The sequence below is a fragment of the Triplophysa dalaica genome, chromosome 8 (genome assembly GCF_015846415.1).
Source record: "Triplophysa dalaica isolate WHDGS20190420 chromosome 8, ASM1584641v1, whole genome shotgun sequence".
NCBI classification, from domain to species: Eukaryota; Metazoa; Chordata; class Actinopteri; order Cypriniformes; family Nemacheilidae; genus Triplophysa; species Triplophysa dalaica.
Window position 1 is genome coordinate 15,587,009 of NC_079549.1, and position 26,161 is coordinate 15,613,169.

Here is a 26,161-nt window from a genome sequence, read left to right on the forward strand (position 1 = left end):
ATAGATGTACAGACACGTCTTCATTCTTAGGTTTTATCCCATGCTTGTCTTTAATTATAAATTTCTCTTATATTTCCAATAACTGTTGCATCTGTTTTATGTACTTATAAATGGTCCATTTTCTTCACCAGGTGAGAAGCCATACAAGTGCACCTGGGACGGCTGCACGTGGAAGTTTGCCCGCTCAGACGAATTAACGCGGCATTACCGGAAACACACTGGCGTCAAACCCTTCAAGTGCGGGGACTGCGACCGAAGCTTCTCGCGCTCTGACCATCTGGCCCTGCACCGCCGCAGACACATGCTGGTCTGATTTGGGTCTCTTCAACAATTCACACCTACTTACACACACACAAGGAGAGCTGGGTCTCCCCCAATATCGTTCAGCTGGGCTGGACATCACAGACATGGCCGTCCCTGCCTGAAAGAGAAATACAGCGAACAGTGTGATAGGAGCTCAACGTGGTCCATTCAGGAAGAGAGGAGGCTCATCTACAGGCAGCCTGTCATCTTGAATTTTGGATTCCTGGATGTTCTTGTCTCAAGTGCCGCTTGAGCGCGTCATGTCTGTTTAAAAGAATTCTTCACTGGTACAAATGGTTTGTTTTCCGGGTTTGTCTTTCTGAATCATCCTAGTGTTCTTTTTTTAAAGACATCTACAATGTGAAGAAATGCCGAACAGATTGGATGTACTTGTTTATCTGGTCTGGGCGTTGGCCAGGTGCTGGCCAGGATCACAAATGGCAAATAGAGAGATTGACCATGAATAGTATTGTTGCACAATTTTAGCATTTACCTTTTTGTGGAAAATCATACGGCAGGAAGATCGAAGAAGGATCAGGAGGTCGTGATGATGGATGAGAGAGGCCAGTGATTCAGAAGCAAGAAGAACAGAGATGATCATCTACAGGTCAACACACCAGCGAATGACACAAACAACATATCAACATTTTGATATATGCTCATTTTATCTTCAGTTACCCCTTGAAACTGAAGGCTTTGATACACTTCGTATTGAATTAGATTGCTGAATGAAACAAAGTATTATGTTAACAGAGCTAATATTAGTCAATCCGGGTGATGAGGGTCTGCTCAGACAGGTAATGCACGGCAGAAGAGCAATATTCTGAATTCCTGGAGGGAGAGCTGGCCTGCACTTCTGTGCTCACATCAGGTGGCTGACAAGACAGACGATTTATATCAGTGCCACTTTTTTTCTATAATTCAAATACCTCTTCTATTTATAGTGGTAACTTTATACTGTATGCAGAGGAAGTGATTTGAAGATTGATTTTGGAATATGAAGCTAAGAGCATCTCAAATGCAAGTGTTAATAGTCAGTAACAGCTGTAGTCCCAAATGTAAGAAGCTGGCTTTGTAAATTCAGCAAATAGTCATTCTCAGTTTGACAAAGATCAGCAAATCGTTTGACTACAACTTGTCTTTTGGTAAAAGCGTCAGACCGAATTGACAATTCCCAAAGTGACCAGTAGAGGGCAATCAGTGGTGTGAGTTTCAGTCTGATCTCTGATAGACCCCACAATTGTTATTGTTTGGTGTATTTCATATTTTCTTTATTTTCAATGTCCTTTATGCAGTCATGCACCCTTGTTGGAGTTCCGTGTTGGAAAGGTTTCAAGAGATTAAATGATTTACTGAGCCATATTCATTGTAATTAAAATCTGTACTAATCTATATTTACAACATACACTACATGAACAAGATATGTCAAAGAAGCAATACCACACACTTGGGAATGCAGTTTATACTTTTACATACTGAAATGAAGCCGCTTTATGTTTAATGGTGTGTTCGTTGTATTTGCGCTTTTCACACAAGCTTTCTTCTGCCCTTATGATCCATAAGCACTTTGAAGTGGTTACAAAAGCCACGACGATCACTTCTCATATGACCAGACGTTACCAGATTTTAAAGCCACTTTACAGTCTGCCTATGCATGGCTGACTAATCTGCACCCTTTTTGTCATCAACTAAAGGAAATTTTAGTTAAATGAAGTGAAATTATGTGCAAGGAAATCTATCAAAAGCAACATCTGTTGGATCAATTTGTCCATTCGAGATATAACACGAACAATTTGTTTCTTTCTATTCTGAAGTACTACAAAGTACCGTGTTGTACGTCCTCAGTATGTATTTGTGTACACATGCGTGTATTCTGTTGTATATGGGCTTGAACATAACACAAGCACCTTGTTTCTATGAAGTAATTATTTTAAAATAGACATGACATTAATCTCCAATGTATCTTATCCTATTTTGTATTTGAGGTGTGATGTGAGGCACTTCATCTGCATATGACTATTTTCTTGTACAAAAAATACTTTTAAAAATGTTGTAATATATGTGGAAGTGAAAAAAATATCGCTCAGTTTTACAGGCTGTACATACCTATTCAAATAGGGCTTTTTTAAAATACAAGGGATTATCTTTATACATATGCAGAATTTTCTGAGACGCTGTTTTGGGTTAATATAATAAAGTGTTCAGCTGCGCTGTGTGTGAGAATGCGGAAGGCTATGTTGTCTATAACGCACACGCCCAGTAGTTGCATGCGTTTTCTTTTGTTTTGAACAATCAAATACACACCACAGTATTCAGGCAGTGATGCCTCCGTATAGTACATCTAACATTTTTCAGTGTTTTTGTACTGACTGTAAAATGTGATTTAAGCGTGAACCCATTGAAACAAGTCTCCCCTGCACAGTATTCAAGAGTCATTACCAACAAATTTTCAAATATAATTTTTTGTACCACTTGAACTAGACTGTACATTTAAGTTTACATGACTTACGCCTCTTCTATGGCATTTTTGCATGATTTTTGTGGCATAATTTTGTAAAGGCAAACAGGGTCAAAATTATGCAATAATAATGAGTGCCTAGTATTATCAACATTATGTCGTACGGTAAGTGTGTGCACAAGTACTAAAAACACACAAGTTCAAGTTGCCTAAATACCCAAACACAACACAAAATTCATTTTGTTTAATGCACTGAGCCTTTTGTACCATTCTGAGGTGAAGCTGTGAATTCCCGGTGTTTGCTGAAGATTCTGTGTGTGTCTCCTATGGACACTGCATAAGATTTGTATGGTATTACTCCCCTGCTTAACCGGACTCTGTTTTACCTCTGACACGTGAACTTATTCTTCGGTTTCCACAGAGCAGTCCCAGGAACTCGATGTTAAGACACTGGAGGTAAAACGTTAGTTCTTAATAATTCCTCTGTGAACATTGTTCCCTCTCAAGTCTCTGTAAAATATTGATTTACTTTCTGTATTTACTTTGGAATCAGTATATTTACTCCATTGCTTTTGTTTTGTTGATATTCTGTATTGATCTTGTATTTATGTATAGTGTGTGTATTGTAAATATATTCAGAGATTTTTTGGGTTTTACTGTAAAGTTGTGATATTTTACCCTACTATGCTTCAAAGGAAGTCCCTTTACATTCAGTCCCATTGGAGGAAGTCACGTCCCAATCGTTACAAAGTGTGTTTGGTTTCATTTCGGTTCTTCAGCAGTCGTCTAATTATTCTGTGCTTTTCGCTATTCTCTGTATTTTCATTTACCAGAAGATCGAGCTGTGAATTGAGGTTACACATTATACTTGTTTGATGATCTAATCGGAGGCATGGAAGTTAATAAAATTGCATTTTGTATGGAATATGAATCTGCATAGTCATTATTTCCACTCAATCTCACTGCACATCATAGACATTTCGAATGGTTAACAGAATACAAAAGAAACTCATTTACACACATGTGAGCAGGTATGCTGTAGAAAAGGGGTGTGGTCTTATAAGAGAAACCACTCACCTGGGGTCAAGTGGCTCATTCAGTTGTATCTACGATGGTGGCTTATGGCTCAAACATACCAAGCTGATGACGTAAACACAAGTACATAGACATCATAGAACTAAAGAATGGCCTTTTTAACGTGTTAAAAAGCGTGTTTTTTCTCGTAAGGACATAAGAAGCATCACAACGAGCATACAAGTGCTTTCAGCAAATGGCATTCACTTAAGAGGATCACAGCTAAGCTACTATTTGATCCATACTCTCATCCGTAAAGATCATCTAAATGTCAGATCAAAAAGTGAATTAACTATTGTTCCTTTCCATGAATGAAAATAAATGAGTTCCCTATTGACATAAGGCATTTCAAAGGAACATAAAGGTGTGGGCTCCATGATAACAATCTTCATATGAGACAAAGCAGTTGGGGAGATTCTTGTTATATTGAACAAGTATTACGCTACACAAATTCCTAAATTACTACCTGACGAACATCAATAATCTAATAGCATCACTTTGTTTGATTGGCCCATGTTATTAATGAGGTGTAATGTGCATTCTGAGCAGTAAGAAAACAGGTTAAACCTTCTGTACTGTCAGGGATATATACCCCTGTCGATCCAAATCTCGAGTCACAGAAAGTGAAAATGTTTAATTGCCAAATCATTTACATATACGTACTTGGCAGATGATTTTATCCAGTAGTTATTTGTACTTCCTTGAGATCAAGGATCGAAACCATGACATTTACTAATTATTCTAGTTGACTTGTCAGCACATGTGAAGTACTACTGAAAATACTTTTATATTTATATATATATATTTATACACATTTTGTGAACGGTTTTCTATATGTATTTATATTTATAATGTTGGGATGTTGTACCCAATTTATTAAACTGAACAAATACGGAGTTGAGCATGATCTGTTCCTGTCTAAGAATTCATTATAATATGTAAACTCTGTCATTAAAAACACTGCATTGTGGATTATTTCTGTGAAACTACTGTCATTGCTCCATGCAAGATAATTGTAGTATCTGTTTTAGTGCTTGCTAACAAAATCTTTTTTTATCTCAGTGGCTTAAGAACATTGTATTCATTGAATCCAGTTATACTTTAATACACCACACCTACATCAATCAGATGTACCCGGCCTGAGGACATTACATGTGACCGGGCACAGGACACTCCAGTTTTACCTGACAGACCAACGTTTATCGTGTGCATCATTTAATTCTTCTTAAGAATCTTAATCACAATGATGTGTTCACCTGTACTTATTTAAGCGCTGGAAATGAGAGCTATAGTGGGTGTGTTACCACAATTTAATCTTAAACAGTTTAAACTTAAACTTTTAATTACACAATTACACTTGTTTTTTTTAGTGTTAATCACAAAGTGGAGAACTAGTTACAATTTGTATACATGTCTTGTCTTGACTAGAGTTATAACTTCTTTCTCTCTTCCAAAATGACTGTACCAAAACTAACAAATACAAACTCCATATGTCTCAAATCTATATTGCTTCCATTTCAAGAACAACATCAGCTCATCGTCTGTAATGAGCTCCTTCTGTTACGCAGTGTCAACAAAAATAAGGCTGAAAACATTTTTATCATCGTGATGGAAAATAAAAGGTTTTATGAGGCCACACATACAGATGAAACACACACCGTAAGCCAAACAAAAGTAATGTAAACAATCAGCTGCTGGATTGTTCGCCATAATGCAGCCGCCATTCAGTTCCAACAAAGATTTCTAAAACCACTTCCCCGTAACCTGGCACACATTTCATGCGAGCGCGAGTTACGTTTTATAAACCAGAAACAAATCTGTGCAAAATAAATACACGTCAGATGAAAATGTACATTTAAAGCTATCATTTATCCCAAACAAATGCATAGTAAGGAAAACAAACAAAGAACTATGGAAGTAATCGATATCTGACCTGTAATGGCAGAAAATATACAGCATCTGTACCACTTATTGCATTTCAGGAAAATACAGAAGACGGCACAAAGGAGTCAATCAAACTTCAGATTGTGCTCTTTCATACAGTTATCTATCAAATCGTCCTTCGAAACACTTCGGACTGAATCCAACTCTTTGGTGTTCTGATGCTACTTTTCTAATAACTTTCTGGTTCCCGCAGGTTTTTTTGAAGCTTTGTTAATAGTTAAGTGCTTGTGAACTTGCGTTCTTAAATTATTTGTTATACTGTATAATTTACCTCACGACCCAACCTCTTTAGGTAAGAGGACTAAAATTCCCAACATTGTACATTATCACGTGGAACCTCAATTCTACAAGGTAAAAAAGGCACGTTAAAAGTAGTCATATGTCATAAATAATGACCTCAAAGTATGAAGACAAACAAATCAACAAAAGAATGTCTCAACTGGCAGATGAGCAAAGTTCTCATCAATTAGCTGGTTTTGTGACCACAGGAGCCATACCGGCGGCAAGGTTTGGTCCTGTTGTACCTGATGAACTGCCAAAACCCAAGATTAACCAACACACCCAAATCCTAATTAGTATCATCAACAGAGGTCCTGATAGCCCTCCCGCAGCACCGTCAGAACAACCAGGCCGGGCGCCTCTAGTTCTGGTGTCTTTTCATGTGGAGGGCCAGGTGGTCCGATCGAGAGAAGCAACGGCTACATACGGCGCACTGGAAAGGTTTGGCCCCTGTGTGCTTCCTGAAGTGGCGCGTTAGCTCGTCAGAACGGGCGAACCGCCAGTCGCACCCCTCCCACGAGCACTTGTATGGCTTTTCGCCTGCAATGAAACACATGCCAATAAGGTGTGAGGGAGGACACCATGTCTGTAAACATTACAGAGTGTCTCGTACTCAAGAATCACAGGCATGCACTATAATATTAAGATATGACGAATCAAATTAAAAAAGCTATAGGAACAAGTTTGAAACACTTCCTGGACAGACATTAAGTATAATCACATACTGTACTAGAGAGAAATGTGACAATATATTTGTGAACAAAACTCTCACCCGTGTGTGTCCGTAAATGGGCCTTCAAATGTGAGGACTTGGTGTAGACCTTCTTACAGCCTGATGGGTGAGAATACAATTTTAGTAGATGTTATAACCATTACTATTAAAACGTGTTTCTACCGCAGTTACAGAAAAAATAAAATAAAAAATTGACTAAAATGAGAATCATGTCAAGCATTATGTCAAGTTCAGTTTATACCGTAACTTGGTACCTATATTAAAGGGAAATATCGCACAAAAATGAAAATCTGTCAACATTTATTCACCCTCATGTCATTTAAAACGTATATTTAATGTAACACAAAAGAAGATATTTTGAGAAATGTCTCTGTGGTTTGGTGTCTATACAATGGAAGTCAATGGGGGCCACTATTCTTTGTTTACCAACATTCTTCAAAATATCTTCTCTTGTGTTCTTCAGAATTAAGAAAGTCATACAGGTTTGGAATGATACAAGTGAGCAGTAAATAGAATAATTTTCATTTTTGTATTAACCATCCCCACAAAACAAGCAGTTCCATCAACTCAAAGTGGCTCACCTGGTACGTCACAGTGATGTATTCTTCTTTTGTCGAGATCGGGATTGTTCCTGCGGTTATACTGGGAAGGACCTACTTGTGTTTGGACAGATGGAGCTGGCCCTTGGGTAAGACCTGACATTTTTGACGCTATGCTGATAGCATACGATGGAGGTGGCGACAGGTTCTGTATGAGTTCTTTCCTCCTGTCTGGGCTGCCGGGTTCAGAATTCGGAGGGGAGGGCGGTAGATAGGCTGCTCTCTTCTGAGGATGCTGCTGGACCACCTGGGCAGGTAGAGGGTATCCGGCATTGCCCATATTACAAGGTGATCTCTCTGTATGAATATGACCGGGTGGTGGATGAATGTTATTATACATTGACATCTGTGGGCAAACGACATTGTGGGAATCCGAACAAGAGTGGGGTCCAGGCACACTGGGGTCAAGCTCCGAATTCAAGAGCTGAAACAAGGGGACATCAGGGAATTCGAGAGATTGTGTCTCGTGCTTGATATAAACGTTGTTTCCGTTTCCGCAGCCGGGCTGTAGATGTTCGTGTAGTCTTGGTGCGCCACAGTAGGCGCAACGGCACCATGGCAACCGGAGTAGTTGAAAGACGAATGCAGAGGTTCCGTCTTGATCTGCGGCACCGTGGACCTCACAGGTCTGCACATGCCAGTCCGTAGGTAGGTGACATCGGGTAAGAAAACATTCATGTTTATGCTGTATGGCGCGCCTTGGTCCATCATCAGGGAATTGTCTTGACAAAACTTCTTATGGTCGGCCAAGGTCTGGAACTGTGGTGGCAGGTATCCATCCATGTCGTGATCTGAGCAACAGAAACAAAACTAGATTTTCAATCACAGCGAAAATAACGATTAGAGCAAAAGGTAAAACAAGTTCATCCACCCACATCTGAGGATAGTGATTGGAATTGTTGAATTAAGGCTGCGCTTTTGAATACAATAAAGAAATTCTTGAGAATTACAATGCAAGTTTAGGAATGCCATCTTTTGTTCTGTTTACGTGAACACTTGAATGTACACTTTAACCACATTTTAAAACTGAGAAATGAATGTAAACACAACGTACTGTTTAAAACGGGTTTAGTTTACGGTTACAACTATAGTTGAATAATCAGGCTTGTTGCTACCTTGTACCCAAGAAGGAAACCCCATGGAAACTCTCTCTCTCTCTCTCTCTCTCTCTCTCTCTGTGCCATCCATAAACTAGGAAATACTCCATCTGAATTTAGAGCCTACAGCTGCTCTGCTGTTATGGAGTTTTCAGATTAAGGTCAGTGCAGAGTTCAGCACAATTCATCCAGCATGTCCTTTTAGATTTGAAGGGAAAAAATCCAAACACCAAATTCTCCAAATCGTCACTAAACACTATCATAAAACATGTCCCTCTAAATACACACATTTAACCATCAACCCCGTATTTGGGAACACGGTTATTAAAACGCAGGCTGTGCAGCGATCTGTTTCACATCAAAGCATAAATAAAACACACATGCGTAAAGCGGCGTAAAAGATTTCATAAGCCTTGTGTAGATTCACCGTACCAGACTGTGATGCTTTGATGGAGTGTCATTAAATCCACTGTGACCGTCTTCTCTTAATGGCTGTAGTGTATTATTCTAGCCGTGGATTATTCAACAAAGCGTTGCCCGTAAACGCGTGTCCGCCGCTGAAATCAACTGGAGATCACGTCATTCAATATGCCGCAAATGAGAAAGACGCGCCATACGACTGGAGACCTCGAGCGCTCTAAGCGATTGACAAGACAAATTACGCAACCGCTTCGTTTCAATGCCTCAAAACGGGGCGGGGCTTTATCATCATACATTTAATAATTCAACCAAACAGGTTCTCGGTTGCTTTAATGCGTGAGAGAGAAACATGGGAATACAAATAAAGTGATACTCATAAAAATATCCGAGTCGAATGAAAGGTAGCCTATTATGTTTCAATCTCATAAAGTATAAATGTGCTTGGTTGCTAAGTAATCAGGTCAGATGATCATTACTATGAATGTTCTCCTGTAGATAATAAATGAGATTCCTTTGAATACAGTATGAAATTCCTGGGAATGGAAATCATATTTATGCCTCTCTCTCTCCCTCTCTCTCTCTCTCTCCCTTGGGCCATATGTGCTGGTATGCAAAACTGCTTGACTGCACTGCAGCTGCCTGTGTGGATTGCGTGTTCCATGCCAACATGCTAGAAGAAGTGTTGAAGTAGGCAAAGTTGCTGCCAGGGACAAATATCAGAAATGTTTCGATTAAAATAGCACAAGATCAGAAAAGATCACACGGAATGCCTCGCCACGATGTGGTCCCCACTTTAGAAGAATGTCATTTCATACAAATTTGTTTTTGATTCATGAAAACAGATATAGGAATATGTAAAATGTACAGCGCAGAATATGGCTTGTTTGCTTGACTCTTTCCGAATGGTCGTGGCAGGTTCTACATCTTAGTTTAATGAAAAACTTTTGGAGACGCTTTAGATTATTGCCCGCAATGTATTGCACAACTGACCAGATTTAAACTAATTGTAACAGTGCCTCTACAGTACAAATCTGTAGGTAGAGGGGAACAATATGCAATGTTTGTGGAATGAAGAAGTCAGGAAATTAAACAAATATTTACACTGTAAGTATTTAGGATTGATTTTCATTTTATTTATTTTAGTATTGTTGGTCTCAAATAATTGATTTTAATTAGGAGTTGCTATGAGTGATGTTGCCTGAATTTGCAAAATCAATGTTTATCTCATGTGACTATAATGAAGTATTTCAAGAGTGGTTTGATTTTGATTTTTATATGGCATGCAGTTTCCTCATAACTATATTTTTAAATATTCCTCACTCTTACCCCTTTATTCGCCAAACTTCGCATTTTGTTCCCCTTTATATATATTTACTGTAGAGGTACATTATTGTTACAATTAGTTACACTGTAAATCCTGTTTAATTTTGCGGTTCAAAGCGTTACCAAACTTTAATTTCTATCCTTCAAAATGTGACTTATTATCAACATGTGCCTGAAATTCAGCTTCATTTCACTCTGAAAGGAAATCAATGTTGTTTAAAGTAAAATGTATGCGTAGCATATAGAAAATGAATTGTGATGTCAAAATAAAGGCCATTCCCATTATTCATATTTGAACCTACATTGTCTTGATTCACAGAAGCTTTTGAAAACCAAACACAGGCTTTTTCAGGAAAACAAAGGCACATGTCAAACAGGTTTCGAGATTTGTTCGGAGACCAAACAAACCAATGAAACTAAAACAATGTGTCAGACCTATGATGCAATTCTTTACATATGAAATCACCATCTGATTATTTAGACTTTTCAAGTTTTCTTCCCAGTGGTTTAAATCGGGATTTTATCGTGATTGCAATGCAAAGATTTATCTAAGAAGTTCTGATGTGGGATATGTTGCATTGAACAGAGACCTGACTTTCATGTCAAATGTTTGTAACATTGAGAACCAATATGCATTTTTTAAACGCATTGATATGTTGTCATACACAGTTGTCTGATTTGTGATATTATTTAAAGATAAAGTTGTATGTACACACATTTTATCAAGATACAATGCACTAAATATAGTTATGTACTGAGTGAGCATCAAAGACAAGCATCATCTTTTGCTCAATGGAGAATTTGAGGATCACAGCAGTCAGCAAGCATCTGTTGATTTTGGCAAATGGACATCCACGCATGAATGCGAGCAATTCATGTCGCACGTCTTTTAAAACTCTGAGTATGCCTCCCAAATGCATGGCAGATTTTACAAAAGGCAGAGAATGTGTTTGGACACAGAACATTTCTTTACACATTTTTCAAATAGTCCATTCTCATCATTTAGTGAAGATCACAAAGATGTCATATCATGCATGCTATGTATTAAATATGTTTTTTTTCCTAATGGGATTGTGTTCGTCAGTGGTTGCATATGAATTCTGCAGTAACAAGTCAATATTGAAAAGTAGTAGCTTTAGTGGGTGTGGTGTGTGAAGAAACTCACATTGTCAGTGGGATTAGAGAGGCTTATAAAAGAGTTGGTTATGATGACATTTAATGATTGATGACATATGAAGAGGATGACTTAATCGGATCAAGTTTTATGTGTTTATCTGGCCTTTAAATAGTGTAACACACAGGGAGAAAAGATTTCTGCTAAATGAATAAATGTAAATGTAAAAAGAAAGGAGAGAGGGATAAGTATGTGATTTAAGATACACCAGTGCACTTGGGCATTTTAAGGACTTCTGGGAAATGTAGATGAAATGTGCAAAGTGTTGCGAAAGTAGTTAGCACCACTGAGCAGGGGTGCCGCCAGAAATTCTGGGCCCTATGGAAACCAAAATTTCTGGGCCCCCTACAAATAGGAAAATATAAAGGGGGTCTGCTCTTCTGGGCCCTAAATCAGCCTGGGCCCTTAGAATCGTCCTAACCTTCCACCCCTTTACGGCGCCCATGCCACTGAGGCATCTACTCCAGTTTAGCCAAGATATCAGATCCATCCTTATTAATGTTTGTCTTCATGTGTTTTGTTCTTGTGTTAACTTTTAAATAAACATTATGAAGCATTTCACCATAAAACTTTAGTTAACTTTACTTGTATCAAAAAGCTTGTAGTCTGGTATTGTATTTAAAGTATAAGAAGTATTAAAGGAGGTGGATTTCAGTAAATCATGAATCTCGTTCTAAGGTTGACAAATTGAATTTAGGTCAACCCAAATAGATTATGGAATTATAGCTGTTTACAAACACAAGTAGACTGTTTGGTCTAGTTCTTTGCCATAAAAGAGTATAAAGTTAAAGGGTAAATTATTTTCAGATTATGAGCTAGAATCAAGCAGAGCATTTGGGGGTAAAGCCATGTTCAAATATAGTGAATTTTGCCTAATTTCTCAACAAAGTGTTGCCATCATAATTTTGTGGATCTTTGATCTTTTTAATTTACCAGTCTAGCTCTTCACAAAGCATTAATTGTGAACCTGTTTAAGCAAAATTATGATAATTTGAACATAATAAGAAATATGATGTGAAAACTATTACTGGGGATTCCCACAATCAGACAATTTATGAAGGTCTGAAACAGCTAAACAGTAATCTTTATTACACTATTTTAGACTTTTAGACTCATTTTGATAGATATTAAACATATTTTTTCTTTCGACGCATGAATATTGTTTCAATAATAGTAGGCTACATTATATTAAAATGCTATAAATGACAGAACAATATATAATACTGAAGGATAATACATTTATATCACAAGCTAGAAATAGTTTTCTATAACTGGCTAAATACAGCAAACATTACGCATTTGGAATATAGTTTTATTCAAAGTGATTTACAGCATCCAAGGTTTACCTTTTGTGTTCACTGGGAATCAAATGACCTTTACGCTGACAACACAATACTCTATCATTTGATCCATGCTAGTTAAACAAATTAATTGTAGTCAAATATCAGTTCATGAGTGTGATGAATAGTTTAGAATAAAGCCTGCGCACCACTTTCAGGTGTAAACTCAAAGGATGCAATCCAAATGTCACAGTTTCCAAAGTTTAGTTAAATTTCTTTTTTACATATTTTTAATGTAATATATTGTTTACATATCTTGCAACTGTAAATGATTTAAACTTATATTGTTTTTATTATAGGCCTACAGGTTGTTCTACACTGTAAGATGACCTTTGTTCTGTTTATTTGATTATTTTTATATAATATTCGGATTAGATGGAAAACCATTCGTCCAGCAGTAGCAGTTTCTCTTATTAAAGTGGGAGGGGCTCTGCTAAATCATAATTCTATTTCCTTTCATACCGGATGTTATGCGATATTACGCCACTTAGCGTAAGCCAGGTTTGCGACAGCTCTGACAGGTACAAATGTGATGGGAATATGAAACTTTTAAAAACAACGGACTCTTCCTTATCAATCAAAATCTTCACAGGTGGTGAGTTGGATTCATTGTATTTTTTAACTTTCTCTTGGGCCATGTTTATAGTGTTTGCATTGATGTTTCCGGTATCAATCTTGAATCCTGGATCGATGTAGTGAAGGTTATAAATAACAGCGTCAGCTACGGTCTCAAAGTAATGTAACGTAAAACTGCAACTACTTCCGGCCGAAACAATTTACGGCAGTTAAAAAAAGTAGTTTGACAGATCTCGTTCCAGACCGGATTTTTTTTAATGAATTCTTTATTGAAAATTGCACTTAACATCTAAAGATATTAAACAAATTACAATTTTTAATGGTTTGGAGAAATGTACTGAACGAGGGATAGGCTACACTACCCTTTTAAGAGCGGAAAATAGTCTTTTTTTATTAATTTTGATACTTTTTTATTTTATTTTTTAATACCAATGAAAATAAGAGATATAAAAAAGATATGTGTCATGAGTGAGAAATATTTTTTATTTACATAATCTTTTTCTTTAAAACAAATCGTGTTTCCGGTACGGATCGTGTAGCGACAGAGCGCTTTGACGCCGCCATATTGGACGTGGCAAGACCGCCCTATAAACACATCAACAGGAAGCAGTGGTCTTTCTGGCAGAAAAAAACACAATAACGAACATTTCACAACTGATTTCAACGTTATGGTTTATCTCGAATACAAAAATGTATGTCTCCAGTTATAATATTGGTGCTAGACATGAACAGTTATAGTAAGTAGTGATTTGTCTTTTTCCTTGGTCACTGTGGCCCCTTTGTTGATATCTAATCTCTATTTTCTCCTGTAAAATCGAAATGGCAAAAATTTTGAAATGACAATCGTTTATTCCCTTTATTACACCATAGATTATCATAGATTATGGCAGCACAAATTTCTAGACATGTAGACATGTTCATTTGTTGAAGTGATGGAAGGACGTAAAAGCATGATTTATGCATATGGCAGACGCTTTTATCCTAAGTGACATTTTATAATTATGACCTTTCAAGTTGAAAGTGGAAAGTAGTAAAAGTATTACTCGTAAGGTATTAGCATCTGCTAGTGCTAAATGAATGAATGAATGTAAATGTAATTCGATTAAATATGTCGTTGTTGTCCCAATTTGTAGGGAAGCAGGTTCCTTGCTTACTAATGATTCATCACCTAAACGGAGTAGAGAGCTGCTTTATCCAATTTTATAGCCCCCTGCTGTAGTTGCAGCCTTCTTCCTCTAGATGGCATTGTTTAGTCGTCATAGAGAGACCGTCATCTAAGACCTAAAACTTTCTGAACAGGAGGGGCTCACTGTTGTTTATAGCATCTTATAGATTTAATTCTGTCCTACATTACATTTATATATATATGTTGGTGTGCATTTTATTTGCATGGACATTTTCATTTAGTAAATATTAACTAGCGCTATTATTATAATAATACTAATTATTATTATTGGTAAAATACATTTGTCAAACAACAATGTGCTGTCACAATGCTATCAATTTTAATTTGCAAATGAGTCATCCCATTAAGATATGAAAAAGTTCTGATTCAATTATGTTTTCCCCTTGTGCGTCATATTTAACAACAGATGATAATACACGCTCTATCAAGCTCTGTCTTCTTTGCCTCTTCGTATTATCTGACACGGTTTCATCTCCTTATGATCTCTGCGATCAGTTCCACAACATTATTTTTGCTTGTTTGTATGAGAGAACATGAGCCTAATGTTTGTCTCAAGGGAAAAGTTCACTATAATTTGTTAATTAAATGGATTAATTTAATTACAAAGCTCCAAAACATTCATCAATATAACTGTTCCTCTTGCTCCAATTTAATTAATGTTTAAGTGAAAACAAGTCAGTTTCAACTGTATATAATACTTCCCTACATGCTCCCCCACCCCCCTATTCATTTTCCCCATCTGATCTTCATCGCACAAAAGCCTGTCGGTGTTTGTTTGATTTTCAATGATACAGTGTCGCTGAAACCAAACATTTATTACAGCAATTTAATTTAACCTCTCAACAGGCTTTTACAAGAAGACCAGAGGGATAATATCAGTGAAAGCCACTCATTGTTCTGTTATTAATCTCCTACCGCCATTGGCCCTTTCATAAAAGGTAAGTATTATCCAAACTCCAAACATACCACTGCCATTCAAGCTGTCTCCAATTTCATCGCAACACAGACCAGATAAAGTTCAATTCACCATGCAAGCCAAAATAACAAGATAATTTCAGCTAATCTGCTTTAGGAATGCCGACCGTTTGATCTGGACAGTGGTGGATCTTCAGTAGGAATAATTGCATGTTGACTCTGTCGGGATGGTTGGCTCAGGTGAGCGTCTCTGTCTTACAGGTGTTCTTATGGGTTGACAACCCGGCCCTTGTTTAGGAAAGAGAGTATGTGAAGGTTTTTTCGTCTGATAGCACAAGCTGCCTTTTTGTCCCAAACTGTAATAGGAACTCAATTGTGTCTAAAATATTTGAAAGTAACATGGTCTTGTGAACAACTCTGAGATTTTATTAAAGAGATAGTCCACCCAAAAATGAAAATTCTGTCATTTACTCACTCTCTAATTTTTTAAAATCTGTGTACATTTCTATCTTTCTGATAAACACAAAGGAAGATATTGGGAAAAATGTTAGCAACTGACACTTCTGGGACATCTTTGACTACTAGAGTAGGAAAAACAATTGGGTCATATTTTGAAGTATTTAGGAAAGCAAAACCTTCTAGAAGAAACCTTTAACTACCATTTAAAATTGTCCTACTATGGTAGTCAGTGATGTCCCAGAAATGTCAGTTGCTAACATTATTCCAAATATCTTTATTTTGTGTTCGACAGGGTAAAGAAATGTATAGGTTTAGAACAACTTTGGGGTAAGTTATGACAGAAATGTATTTTTTGGGGAGAGTATCCATTCAACCAGATACCTTATATAACCTGCAGTATCATATATATATATATATATATATATATATATATATATATTAACAGTCATAATTGCTTACTTTGTTTTACAAGACTGCTATCTTGATTGTTTGTTTTTATGAAACGCAGAACAGACTAATAATTCCTTTACTTTATCTTCCCTTTTTACTACAATTCATCTAATACAAACTGTTTAAAAATAGCAGCAATTTCCTCAATTGTTCCTCTATTTTCATAAAAAAAGAGAGGCAAATAGCATTATAAATAACCCATGTTAAATGCTACAATGAAATTATCTACTGACTTAAAAATATTTCCTCACCTTAATAAACACTCGGAGTTAGGAAATCAACAATCTTCACGATGCCTAATTTGAGTGTTGAAACAGTGAGCTAAATTTATGATCTTATCACTAACTCATTGTTTCAAAACAGTGTTTTTAGACCTTTGAACATCTTGTATACTTGAAGCAATTAGTGAACTGTATGGCTATGTTTTCCTCAAACATTCACATCTTATCTATGGCAGCATAACACGCTTCCCACTGCTTCGTGGGCAAATATTTGTAAGCCTCATGGAGGATGTTTGTAACTGAAAAAGCAAGAGAACATCTGTCCAAATACTTGATCAAACAAATAACATTAGAATGCCGTAAATACTTAAAGGCTCATATTTTTTGTTTCAGCTGTAAGATAGAGCATGCAGGGAAACAGGAAGAAATTCAGTGCTGAACAGATGTTATGTGTTGAAATAGCAGTAGAGAAGTAGAAATAGTAGACAGTCTCAAAATATGTTTCGCTAAAATTACAATTTTCACAGCTTTTATTTTGTAGTGACTTCGAATAATGTATAGCATTTTTAATGCACTGATTTTCATACATTCAATGTGACTTAAATGTTCTTATACTTTTTGGGAGCTTGTATAATGATTTCATATTTACATGAAATGTAACACAAGCAATCCTTTCTCACTGTTGTAAATAAAAAAGAAAACGGCAGATAAGAGTAACTGGTTCCTCTTCAACCGCTACTTTCTCAGCCATTAATTCATCTGTCCACACCTCCTCCTCTTTAGTCATTGGCCAGATTCCTTCAGAACAGACCACTAATCATATGACAAAGCTGTCTCTCTTAGCCTCTGTCCACCCCTCCCTTCCCTTCACTCTTATTTGAGCTTCAAGTACACACACAGATTTGCTTATTATTATTCTCTTTTTTGTTGTGCTAATGAATTATTTGACCAACAGCATTATATACTGTCATGTGAAATTAGCTAACTCCATAGTTAAGCTTCGAAACGGTCGTGGAACGCTATGATAAAGCTAAGCCTTTTCTGGCTCCTGTCAATAAAATACGGACAAAGGGGCACCTTCACCATTAAAGGCATCAGTAACCGATGAAAAACAGACCTGCCACTCAGTGGGCTGTTTCAGAGGCGTTCAGTTAAACATGTTGTGCATTCTTAGTAGAAAGGGGAAATTAATTGGGTTTTTATAGCAGATTTGTTACAAAGATGTCTTAGATCCAATGTACCATGGGACATTGTCCCAGGTGGTTTTTCTGAATTCAGTGTAATAAAAACTCCAAAAATATGTGGACATTTGAACAGCACACCCGTACACAATGCGCCTGTTGAACATTACATTTTAAAACGATAGGCATTGATAGGAAGGTGGTTTTTCCTTCGCAGGTTTAAGATTAGTTAAGTAAAACTGGTGCCAATTATGTTAACTCAATGTTATTGAGCTTGTTGGTGTTCTTTATTTTTCCAGAAATGTTTGTCAAAGAGCTTTGTTTGGCTGTATGCAGGATTTTATGCACTAGTTAATGACAGGTGTAGCTGAAATCAGCAAAATGTTTTTTTTGTTTTTTAGAAGAAGAAGAAAGTCTCTGCATGTGGGTTGTTGACAAATACACTGTAAATGTGTCCTATGATGTGACGGCACAAATCTAGAAAAAAAACTATCATTGAAAATAAATCTCTCATATCATATTTTATAATATTAATATCAATATTAATAATATAAAATAAAAAATTATTAATGGTTTGTTTTCCAAATTTTGGTGTATTTGTCAACTACAGTACATAGGTGGTCTGTATATAACACTCAAAAAAATGAAATGTAGCTGTTTTACTAAACCCATTCTTGTTCACAGTACATAAAAATGCAAGTTAATACATTAAGATTAACTTAAATTAACTATTTAATTTATATAAAAAAAATACTGTTTAACAAGTGTCTGACTGGTCAACTAAACATTGTTGAGTAAATAACAAAACCCTGTAATATTGGACCTGTTGTTGAGTTTACTTAATATAAACAAGTTAATTCAACACGACTGGTTGAGGGGAATTTTCAATTTCCAGCATGTTTTGCGTAAGACTGCAATTATGCAGTACATTTCTAAATTTAGTGTTATTTCAAGTAATAATATTAATAATAATAATGCGTTATTGTTATATAGCGCCTTTAAAGTGGCTTCTCAAGGCATTTTACATAAAAAGCAAATGATAATACAACACACACAAAAAACTGGTTATATTTTTATAATCATAAACAAATAAATACATAAAAGTCAGGAAAAAGCCAACCAAAAAAGTAAGTTTTTAAATAATATTTAAATTCTGTGCGTCTCTGATATGAGGAGGCAGTGCATTCCAAAGCCTAGAAGCATATGATGAGAAAGCCCCGTCCCCTACAGAACGCAACCATGTCTGTGGGACTACCAAACCAATAGACCTGCTTGTGAGTAGCGTAGGTGATGCTTAGGTGTGTATAAAATTAAAAGTGCAGACAGATACTAAGTGATTTTCAGTAAAGATAAAAAGACTTGTGTGCTTCATGTTAATTTATCTTTGAGGTTTAAAAGAGTTTGTTGTATTTTTGAGTTTTAGGGTTATGCATTGTTTAGAAGAGTGGTACATGTGCTTAGGCTGTGAGAGGTTGAAGTGCGCCCATGATGTCTACTGCATCGTTCAATGAGCAGCATTAACTGTGCTGATGCCAGTACTGAGATGCCTCTTGTCTGATTTGCTCATTGGGTTTTGACTTACAAAAAGTACCATTGAGAAGGATAAATATTGAGCTTAATTAACTTGAAATTACTGGTACAATCTCCATGGTTTGGATTTACTCAAAAAAGTTTTGTCAACATTATTTTGTTCATACAACTAAATTGTTAATTGTAGAAACTACTCAACAACGTGGAACCACTTGACACTTCTTTTTTATGTAAATCTAACAAATACATTTTTTGGATGCAGCACATACAGGGCAATGTTTTTGGATTTGATAACACAATAAAAATTCAAATGGCATCTTGATACAAAAGAATGACATTTTCTTATAGATTATACATTTTAGTGCCAATAATTTATGAATAAGTATATTTATAAATGAAGTGGCTTATACTTGAATTGTATATTTATACAGTTTACACTACAGTTTATTTTTAACATCACTGTAAATTAAAGATAGCATAGACAGATGACATTAACACTGGCATTTTTTGAAGCTAAAAAAATAACATGGTGTAATCATTAATACATTACTTTGTAAATTGTAAACATCTTAGTATTTCACGTACATAATGAGAGCGTTGATCTAGATCCAATAGCCGTTCAATCTGAAATTATTAATTTTTTTTATTCCACCACAGGTTAGTCTGGAGAACAAAACTCTCCATGTTTCTTGATCAGTTACAATTTGTTGAGTTTTACCTGGGGGGAACCTTACCTTTACCTTCATAATTGAGAACACTTTAGTTTCAAAGAGTCCAGAGGTTTGTTCAGAGCTATTAATTAGGACTTTATTTATGCAGATCCCTGAAATAATTAGCATAAAAATCTATTTCACAGATGGGTTTATGGGAGTAATGAATGCGCCATCCTGTGATATAACATCTGGTTCATCACAACAATGCTTGTCCTTTGGATGAAAAAATGAAGAACATGTTGCCTTTAATGAAGAGGATGTTAGGAATTTCAAAGGAAATAACTTGATGTAAGAAGTTTAAAAACATAGCAATAGCAACCACTTATCACTGACTTTATCCATGTTCTTTGCACTGAATAAAAGTTTTTTTTCTTTTCTACTTTGTCATATCTTAATTTTTCCTTATTTTAGAGTAATACACATTGCGCTGCAATTTAAAATAAATCAACCACTTTTTTATTAAACCTACAGTAAATGTTTATGAATTTCATTTGACTTCCAGAGGGATATTTTTTTAGGAAATTCCCTTTCATTCAATATGCCACCTGCCACGTACACCCAAAATGGGCATTCAGCAAGATTTCAAACAGGGGCGCTGTGCTCTCATCCTCCTCCGGCTACAAGGTCACTGGAGTATTGATAAATCACACAGCTGTGATTCCCTCCTGACAGCTCAAACTAACATCAACCTGGATGGGAGAGAACAAAAGACCGTCAAGCGGCCCTTTTCTTGACACTTTTATTCAATCACGGCCAGATTGCTTACGACAGCACCGGCATCTGTTTTGTCTTCATCTTTCCCCATTTGATAAAGTGTGTCAAGTCATATTTCTCGAAGTATTTCACGTCACCCCCGCTGCGTTAAAGCGGCTCCTGTTCGGCATATGTATTCCACATGAGGGGATCATCAAATGGGTCAGGGTTTAATGACATCCCTCCCAAGGTCATCAGCCATCTAAAAGGGAAGCTGCCACAAAACTACAAGCTGAGGGTCAAAGATAAGAACACGCTGGGAGATATCTCCGATTAAAAGCAGAAAATTAAACAATGAGGGAAAGCGGCGACGCTTTGATTGTGTTGTTCAGTGCGATTGTTATTTTGGGTGCAACGATTGGCAGAGTGCTGATGTTAACCTTGTCCTCTCAGGATAGAGGTTGCTGATAGCACTCGCTCCACACATGGCCATTGTTTGTTTTAGAGCTCCCAGGAATGGGATTTCCATTCGCCTCTTCAGGTTCAGTTATAGATTGCATTTGCAGGAGTTGTTTTTTTATGACTGATGTGTGATCAACATCGCAGATGATTGAATGAATGGTTTGGGATGGGATGGGATGGGATGAGCGAGATGAGAAAGTTAGTCTGACATCAAAGCAGGTTTATTGAGAATATAATTTCATAGATGATCCACAGTTTAAAGTTTATTTTGTGGTACATTTCTTACCAGTTGGTGGAGCTGAAAGCTGTAGTTTTTACTAAATGCTCTTACAGTTTAATGTGGACTTTTTGATTTCCAAACTTTGCTCATTCGCTGTTTTCCCCTCTGTGTTTGTTGGGATGTTCTCAAGCAAAACATGATGCGCTTCATAGATTGCAAAAACATACCTGCAACAAAAATAGCATGTGGCCAAACTTGGAAACAAACAGCGTGTTGACAGTACCTCCCAAATTTGCATATCCCCAGCAAAATAAACCGCTTCAAGCGAAAAATTGTGATTTCAAAGCTTGCGATTAATTACGTTTAAATGGTCAAACGTTCTGTCTGGAAAGCATACAGCGTTTATCAAGTGGGGACAACTCTCTCTTGTGTTGGACAGAATCCCAGGTTTCTACTCGATGCAGAATCACTCGTCTCCACAAAAACAGATGCACTGTCCATATGCTCACCTCCAGAGAAGGAAGATTCAAGCAAGCTCTTTCAGGTTAACAGATGAATGGCAATCAGTCATTGATCCCCTAATGTCCCCTCTGTTTAGACTCTTCATTGCTCTCCAGTATAGTTATTCAACTCTTCGATTTTTATTTTTTTATTTAATCTTATATTCGTTTATAATTATTTCAGTAAATATTTATATTACAGTATGCTTAAACACACCAATTTACATTGACAAATATTGCAAATATAGACTGTATTCAAATACATTGCTGGTTTTAAGACTACTTATAGTTCTAATGACTTTTACCTTTGAAAGGCTTACATATACATTATAACAATCTCTCTCATCTATGGTACAATCAAGTCTATGCCATGACCTCCATTGGGCAGGTATGTAAATGTGTGTACTTTAAGATGAGTTTACGCACGCAGTTTCTGCTACTACAGCACGAGCACATAATACATCATCGCATTGATTCATTATAAGTTGGTGTTATAACATTTAACACGTACATGTCAATGGCCAACAAAACACAGACATATGACTTAGTTTGAGTCAGTTTATGTCCGTCATCTTTTAGTGCTGGGACCGCGCCATCTATCAGTTTCAAACGATCTCCAAATGCAACGTTATATCCACTGTTTGTGTAACATTAGTCCCCAACTGCAGTGAGCAAACAAACACAGGTAAACTTTTGTCAACCGCGTGAAGCGGCATTGATGGCGGTGCTCTTTCTCATGCTGGCTGGTTGATGCGTGGGCGTGCTCTTTCTCTCGCGCTCGCACGTGGGTGTGCTCTTTCACTTTCGCTCGCTGGATGTGATTTTCTGGGAGAATTGTCCAATAAGGGACTAAGAACTCTTGTTACGAAGCGGGAGTCCATGTTCGATAAAAAAATTAACGAAACCTGAACATGTCTCAATTTTCGGTGATCTATCCCTTTAAAGGTGAGTAAAACTGAAGCAAGCAAGTCATTATTTTTGTGTGCATGTTGTTGTCATTTTTAGGAATGACAATTATGTTAAACCATAAACCTGTGGATTAATTGCTATTGTAAAGCTATGAAGTCTATCAATCCCTTCAATTGAAGTGTAATCGATTCACATGAGACTTAATTACGGTGTTTTTATCCAGCTTAAATCAACATATTTAAAACACTTTTTAAGACTTTAGGCTATAGGTTGTATTGCTCATTGTAAGTTGTATGTCACTATAGTAGTTATACAGAGAATTCAGTTTATTGGTCCTCAAGTATTATTTTATTATGCCGAGCATAATAAACTACAGCAGTGAAATATAAAAAGTGCTCCAGTATAATTACAGTTCTATTAATATAATTTTACAACCTCAACTTGCTGTGCTGTTCACATACATTCAGTCTGTCAAGGACAATACTTAGAAATTGTCAGAATATTCATTAAGGGACACATTGGTACCCGCTCAATGACATCTTGCATTACACAGATGATTGCGAGACGTTTCAGATAAATGACATTTTTCTATTAATGAGACTGTGCCCAGCATTATCAAATCCTAATGGTTTTCTCTACAGCATTCTGCAGCCATACCTTATCAAAGAACAGCAGCCCTTCTGAGCTGGAAAATTCATTTTATGTGGAGAAAGGCCTCCTGAGAACTCGAATATTTGTGTGCCATTGACGTCCTACAACATTAGTGGACAGTTTTGAATGTTATAGCATGCAATTTTTTTTCTCTTTTATTCTTGATTGGTGTGATATGGTTCTCATGTTAGTAAAAAGTAAAAATGGCCATATTATTTTTTATTTTATTAAATTTTGATAGATTAGTAAGGAGGAAATGTGGGGGCATAGAGGCATGACATAATGAGGTCGAACCCGTGTCCGCAAGTGTGCTAACTGCTGTGCCACACCTCATATTTTTTTAATAACAATGCCATGTAATACGAATGTGTCTCTTTATGAATGCACTCCATGAGGTAGTGCAAATTATTGTGAAAATATAGATGTAACGGCACAAAATAGAAAGAGTTGGGTTCATATGAAATGACTTTGTTTTTAGAAATTTTCAAAAATGTATTTTTATTGTGCATTCCAATTAATATCAATAAAACTACAGTTGGTTTGTTTTGATTTAAGCCATAGTAACTAAGTGATACAGCTAACAAACACAACAAAAAAAACTATAAAAACATGATAACATAATAAAAAACATAATTTTTTAAAATGTAAAAAAACGAAGTTATCTAATTTTGTAAGCAAACTCTTCAGAACTATATTGAATATACAAAAACTATACTACACTAAAATACAAAACTGCTTTGCAGTTTCATCAGGTTCTACCATCTATGCAAAAACCGGGTGCATCATCAACATCAAACAAAAGTATATTCCATATCCACTTTCTCTTCACTGATGTTTATTCTCTACATTTAAAAGTGATTCTGATATGACCTGGCAGAAAATGAACACCAACTTGTTTGCTTTTTTCTGCCATATAGTAAAAGCAAAATGAGCATCACATTTCTAATTATAAAGTGTTTTCGTCATGAGTGCAGGCAGGAATGGCTTTGTCACAAATGAAACGTGCTGCAGATGACTCGGATCAACTTTGTAAGCTACTAAAACAAAAATCCATAAAATTATCACCAGTGCTCCCCGGAATGACAAGTATTATCAACAAAAATTAATCAGCCGCATCTTTTCATGAACTCAATTAATAATGTGCAACAACAGGGTCTTTTTTTCTCGGGATGAAAATTAATTAGCAGTGGGAAGGTCACTCCGGGACGCTGACATCACTCATCAGAATGGTGTGGCACTTCTAATTATTTGTCTTCCAGGCTTGGGTGATCAAAAATTATTGCGATACCTGAGCAACATTTAGAAAAAGCTGCGTTTAAAACCCGTTTAATTAGACGTAGCTATTTGATTAATGCCATGTAAGCATTCCAACTCAGACTCTTATCAAGGTTTTGACAAGTTTGGTGGTCACTGTTGTGTGAAAGACGTTTCATTGACGCTAACCGACTGTTTAGTATCTAATTCGCTCATTTTGCAACAATTAAAAAGCTATTTGCATAGTGAGGACTTGTTGATATCAATAAAGATGTAACAAAACTTTGACAAACCACCCAGTCTGTGGGTGTCATAGCTATATTACGTGTAACACTGGCGACTGGGTGAAGTTTGTTTTAGTCTGTCTCAGATTCCAGTCTTGTTAGATACCATTTGAGAGAACATAATTTGTTCAAGGATTTTCATATCAACTGTTTTTTGCTTTCACTAGTAAAATTATAATGAATGTCAACACCCTTCCTGTACCTCTCAATATCTTTGGTATACAGGACAGTGTTGTATTTTCAACCTATTTTTGTTTAGTACATCTTTATGGAGGCATACAACCCTGTATAAATGTTTAAATCAATGTATAAATAAACAATGAAATATGTGTATCATTACATTAAAGGTATAGTGCATATCTCGTAATATAGTGCATATCTATTCATATGTAATCAAATATTTATCTAATGTCTAATTTGACATTTATAAAACTTGCCAGTTATTTTCCTCCATACTGAATATATTATGCACAACAAGCATATAGAAAAACACCTGACACCAGAAGGATTAATAACCGTAGCCAAGTGCAAAACGATTTGACTATAATGGCACTAAGAATACCTGTTGAACCCTGTATGACAGCTAAAGTTCATCCGGACATTATGTTACTTCCTACAGTCCCAAGAGCAACTCCACTGTGGACTAAAGTACCCCCTACTCTTACCACATCAATTCATATTACCTGCAAATTAGCGAAGTTCTACTTTCAGGCACACAGTACATTTGATCCAAATAGACTTTAAATGCCATTTCTGTTCCTATTAACCTACGGAGCGCTATGGCAGATATTTCCATGAGGGTGCATGGATGAAAAACAGGGGGCTAATGGCTTAGTTGTGACAGCGCTTCTCATGATGATTTATGATTCTGTGTTTAACTTGATTACTCCACTGCTGACTCTGAATACTATTTCAATTAGTACACTGAAGGTCACATCGCCAAATCCCTCCATAATCTATTCCTATTAACACTAATGCTGGGAGTATCCATATATGTTCACCCTTGTTGATTTAAATCATCCCTGTTCCTAACAGGAGGCTTGTTTACCAGTTTACTGGTTTAGACATATCCGAGATGTTAATTTTCAGTCTTTAGGATATCATTAGTGCTCTCACTTTTGACACGATAAAGGAAGGGACGTCTCAATAGAGCCCTGCCTGTGATATTCCTGAGATTTTAATTTTTTCATCGGTCTCATGGCATACATTTTTT

The 26,161-nt window shown here is 36.4% G+C and overlaps 2 protein-coding genes and 1 long non-coding RNA gene across 6 annotated transcripts in view; 2 read left to right on the forward strand and 1 right to left on the reverse strand.

Annotated features, from left to right (window-relative positions):
* The window catches only part of klf12b (Kruppel like factor 12b), a 37,144-nt gene extending 33,458 nt beyond the window's left edge, over positions 1–3,686 (forward strand). For all 4 annotated transcript variants that reach the window (XM_056754340.1, XM_056754338.1, XM_056754341.1 and 1 more), the window contains exon 6: positions 132–3,686. In XM_056754340.1, coding sequence (XP_056610318.1) covers positions 132–313 — 182 coding nt within the window. In that variant the 3' untranslated portion in view covers positions 314–3,686. The remainder of the gene's footprint in view (positions 1–131) is intronic.
* A 2,067-nt stretch (positions 3,687–5,753) lies between these two features.
* On the reverse strand, positions 5,754–9,119 carry klf5b (Kruppel like factor 5b). Its single transcript, XM_056755078.1, is given in 5 exon segments — positions 5,754–6,598; positions 6,831–6,890; positions 7,373–7,882; positions 7,885–8,181; positions 8,920–9,119. Coding segments are annotated over 4 exon segments (1,038 nt in total). The 5' UTR covers positions 8,174–8,181; positions 8,920–9,119; the 3' UTR covers positions 5,754–6,419.
* A 4,557-nt stretch (positions 9,120–13,676) lies between these two features.
* LOC130427373 (uncharacterized) lies at positions 13,677–20,274 on the forward strand. The gene is made up of 4 exons (XR_008907300.1): positions 13,677–14,057; positions 15,353–15,444; positions 15,579–15,661; positions 20,119–20,274. It is a non-coding gene; the product is annotated as an uncharacterized LOC130427373 (long non-coding RNA).
* The last annotated feature ends 5,887 nt before the right edge of the window (positions 20,275–26,161 follow it).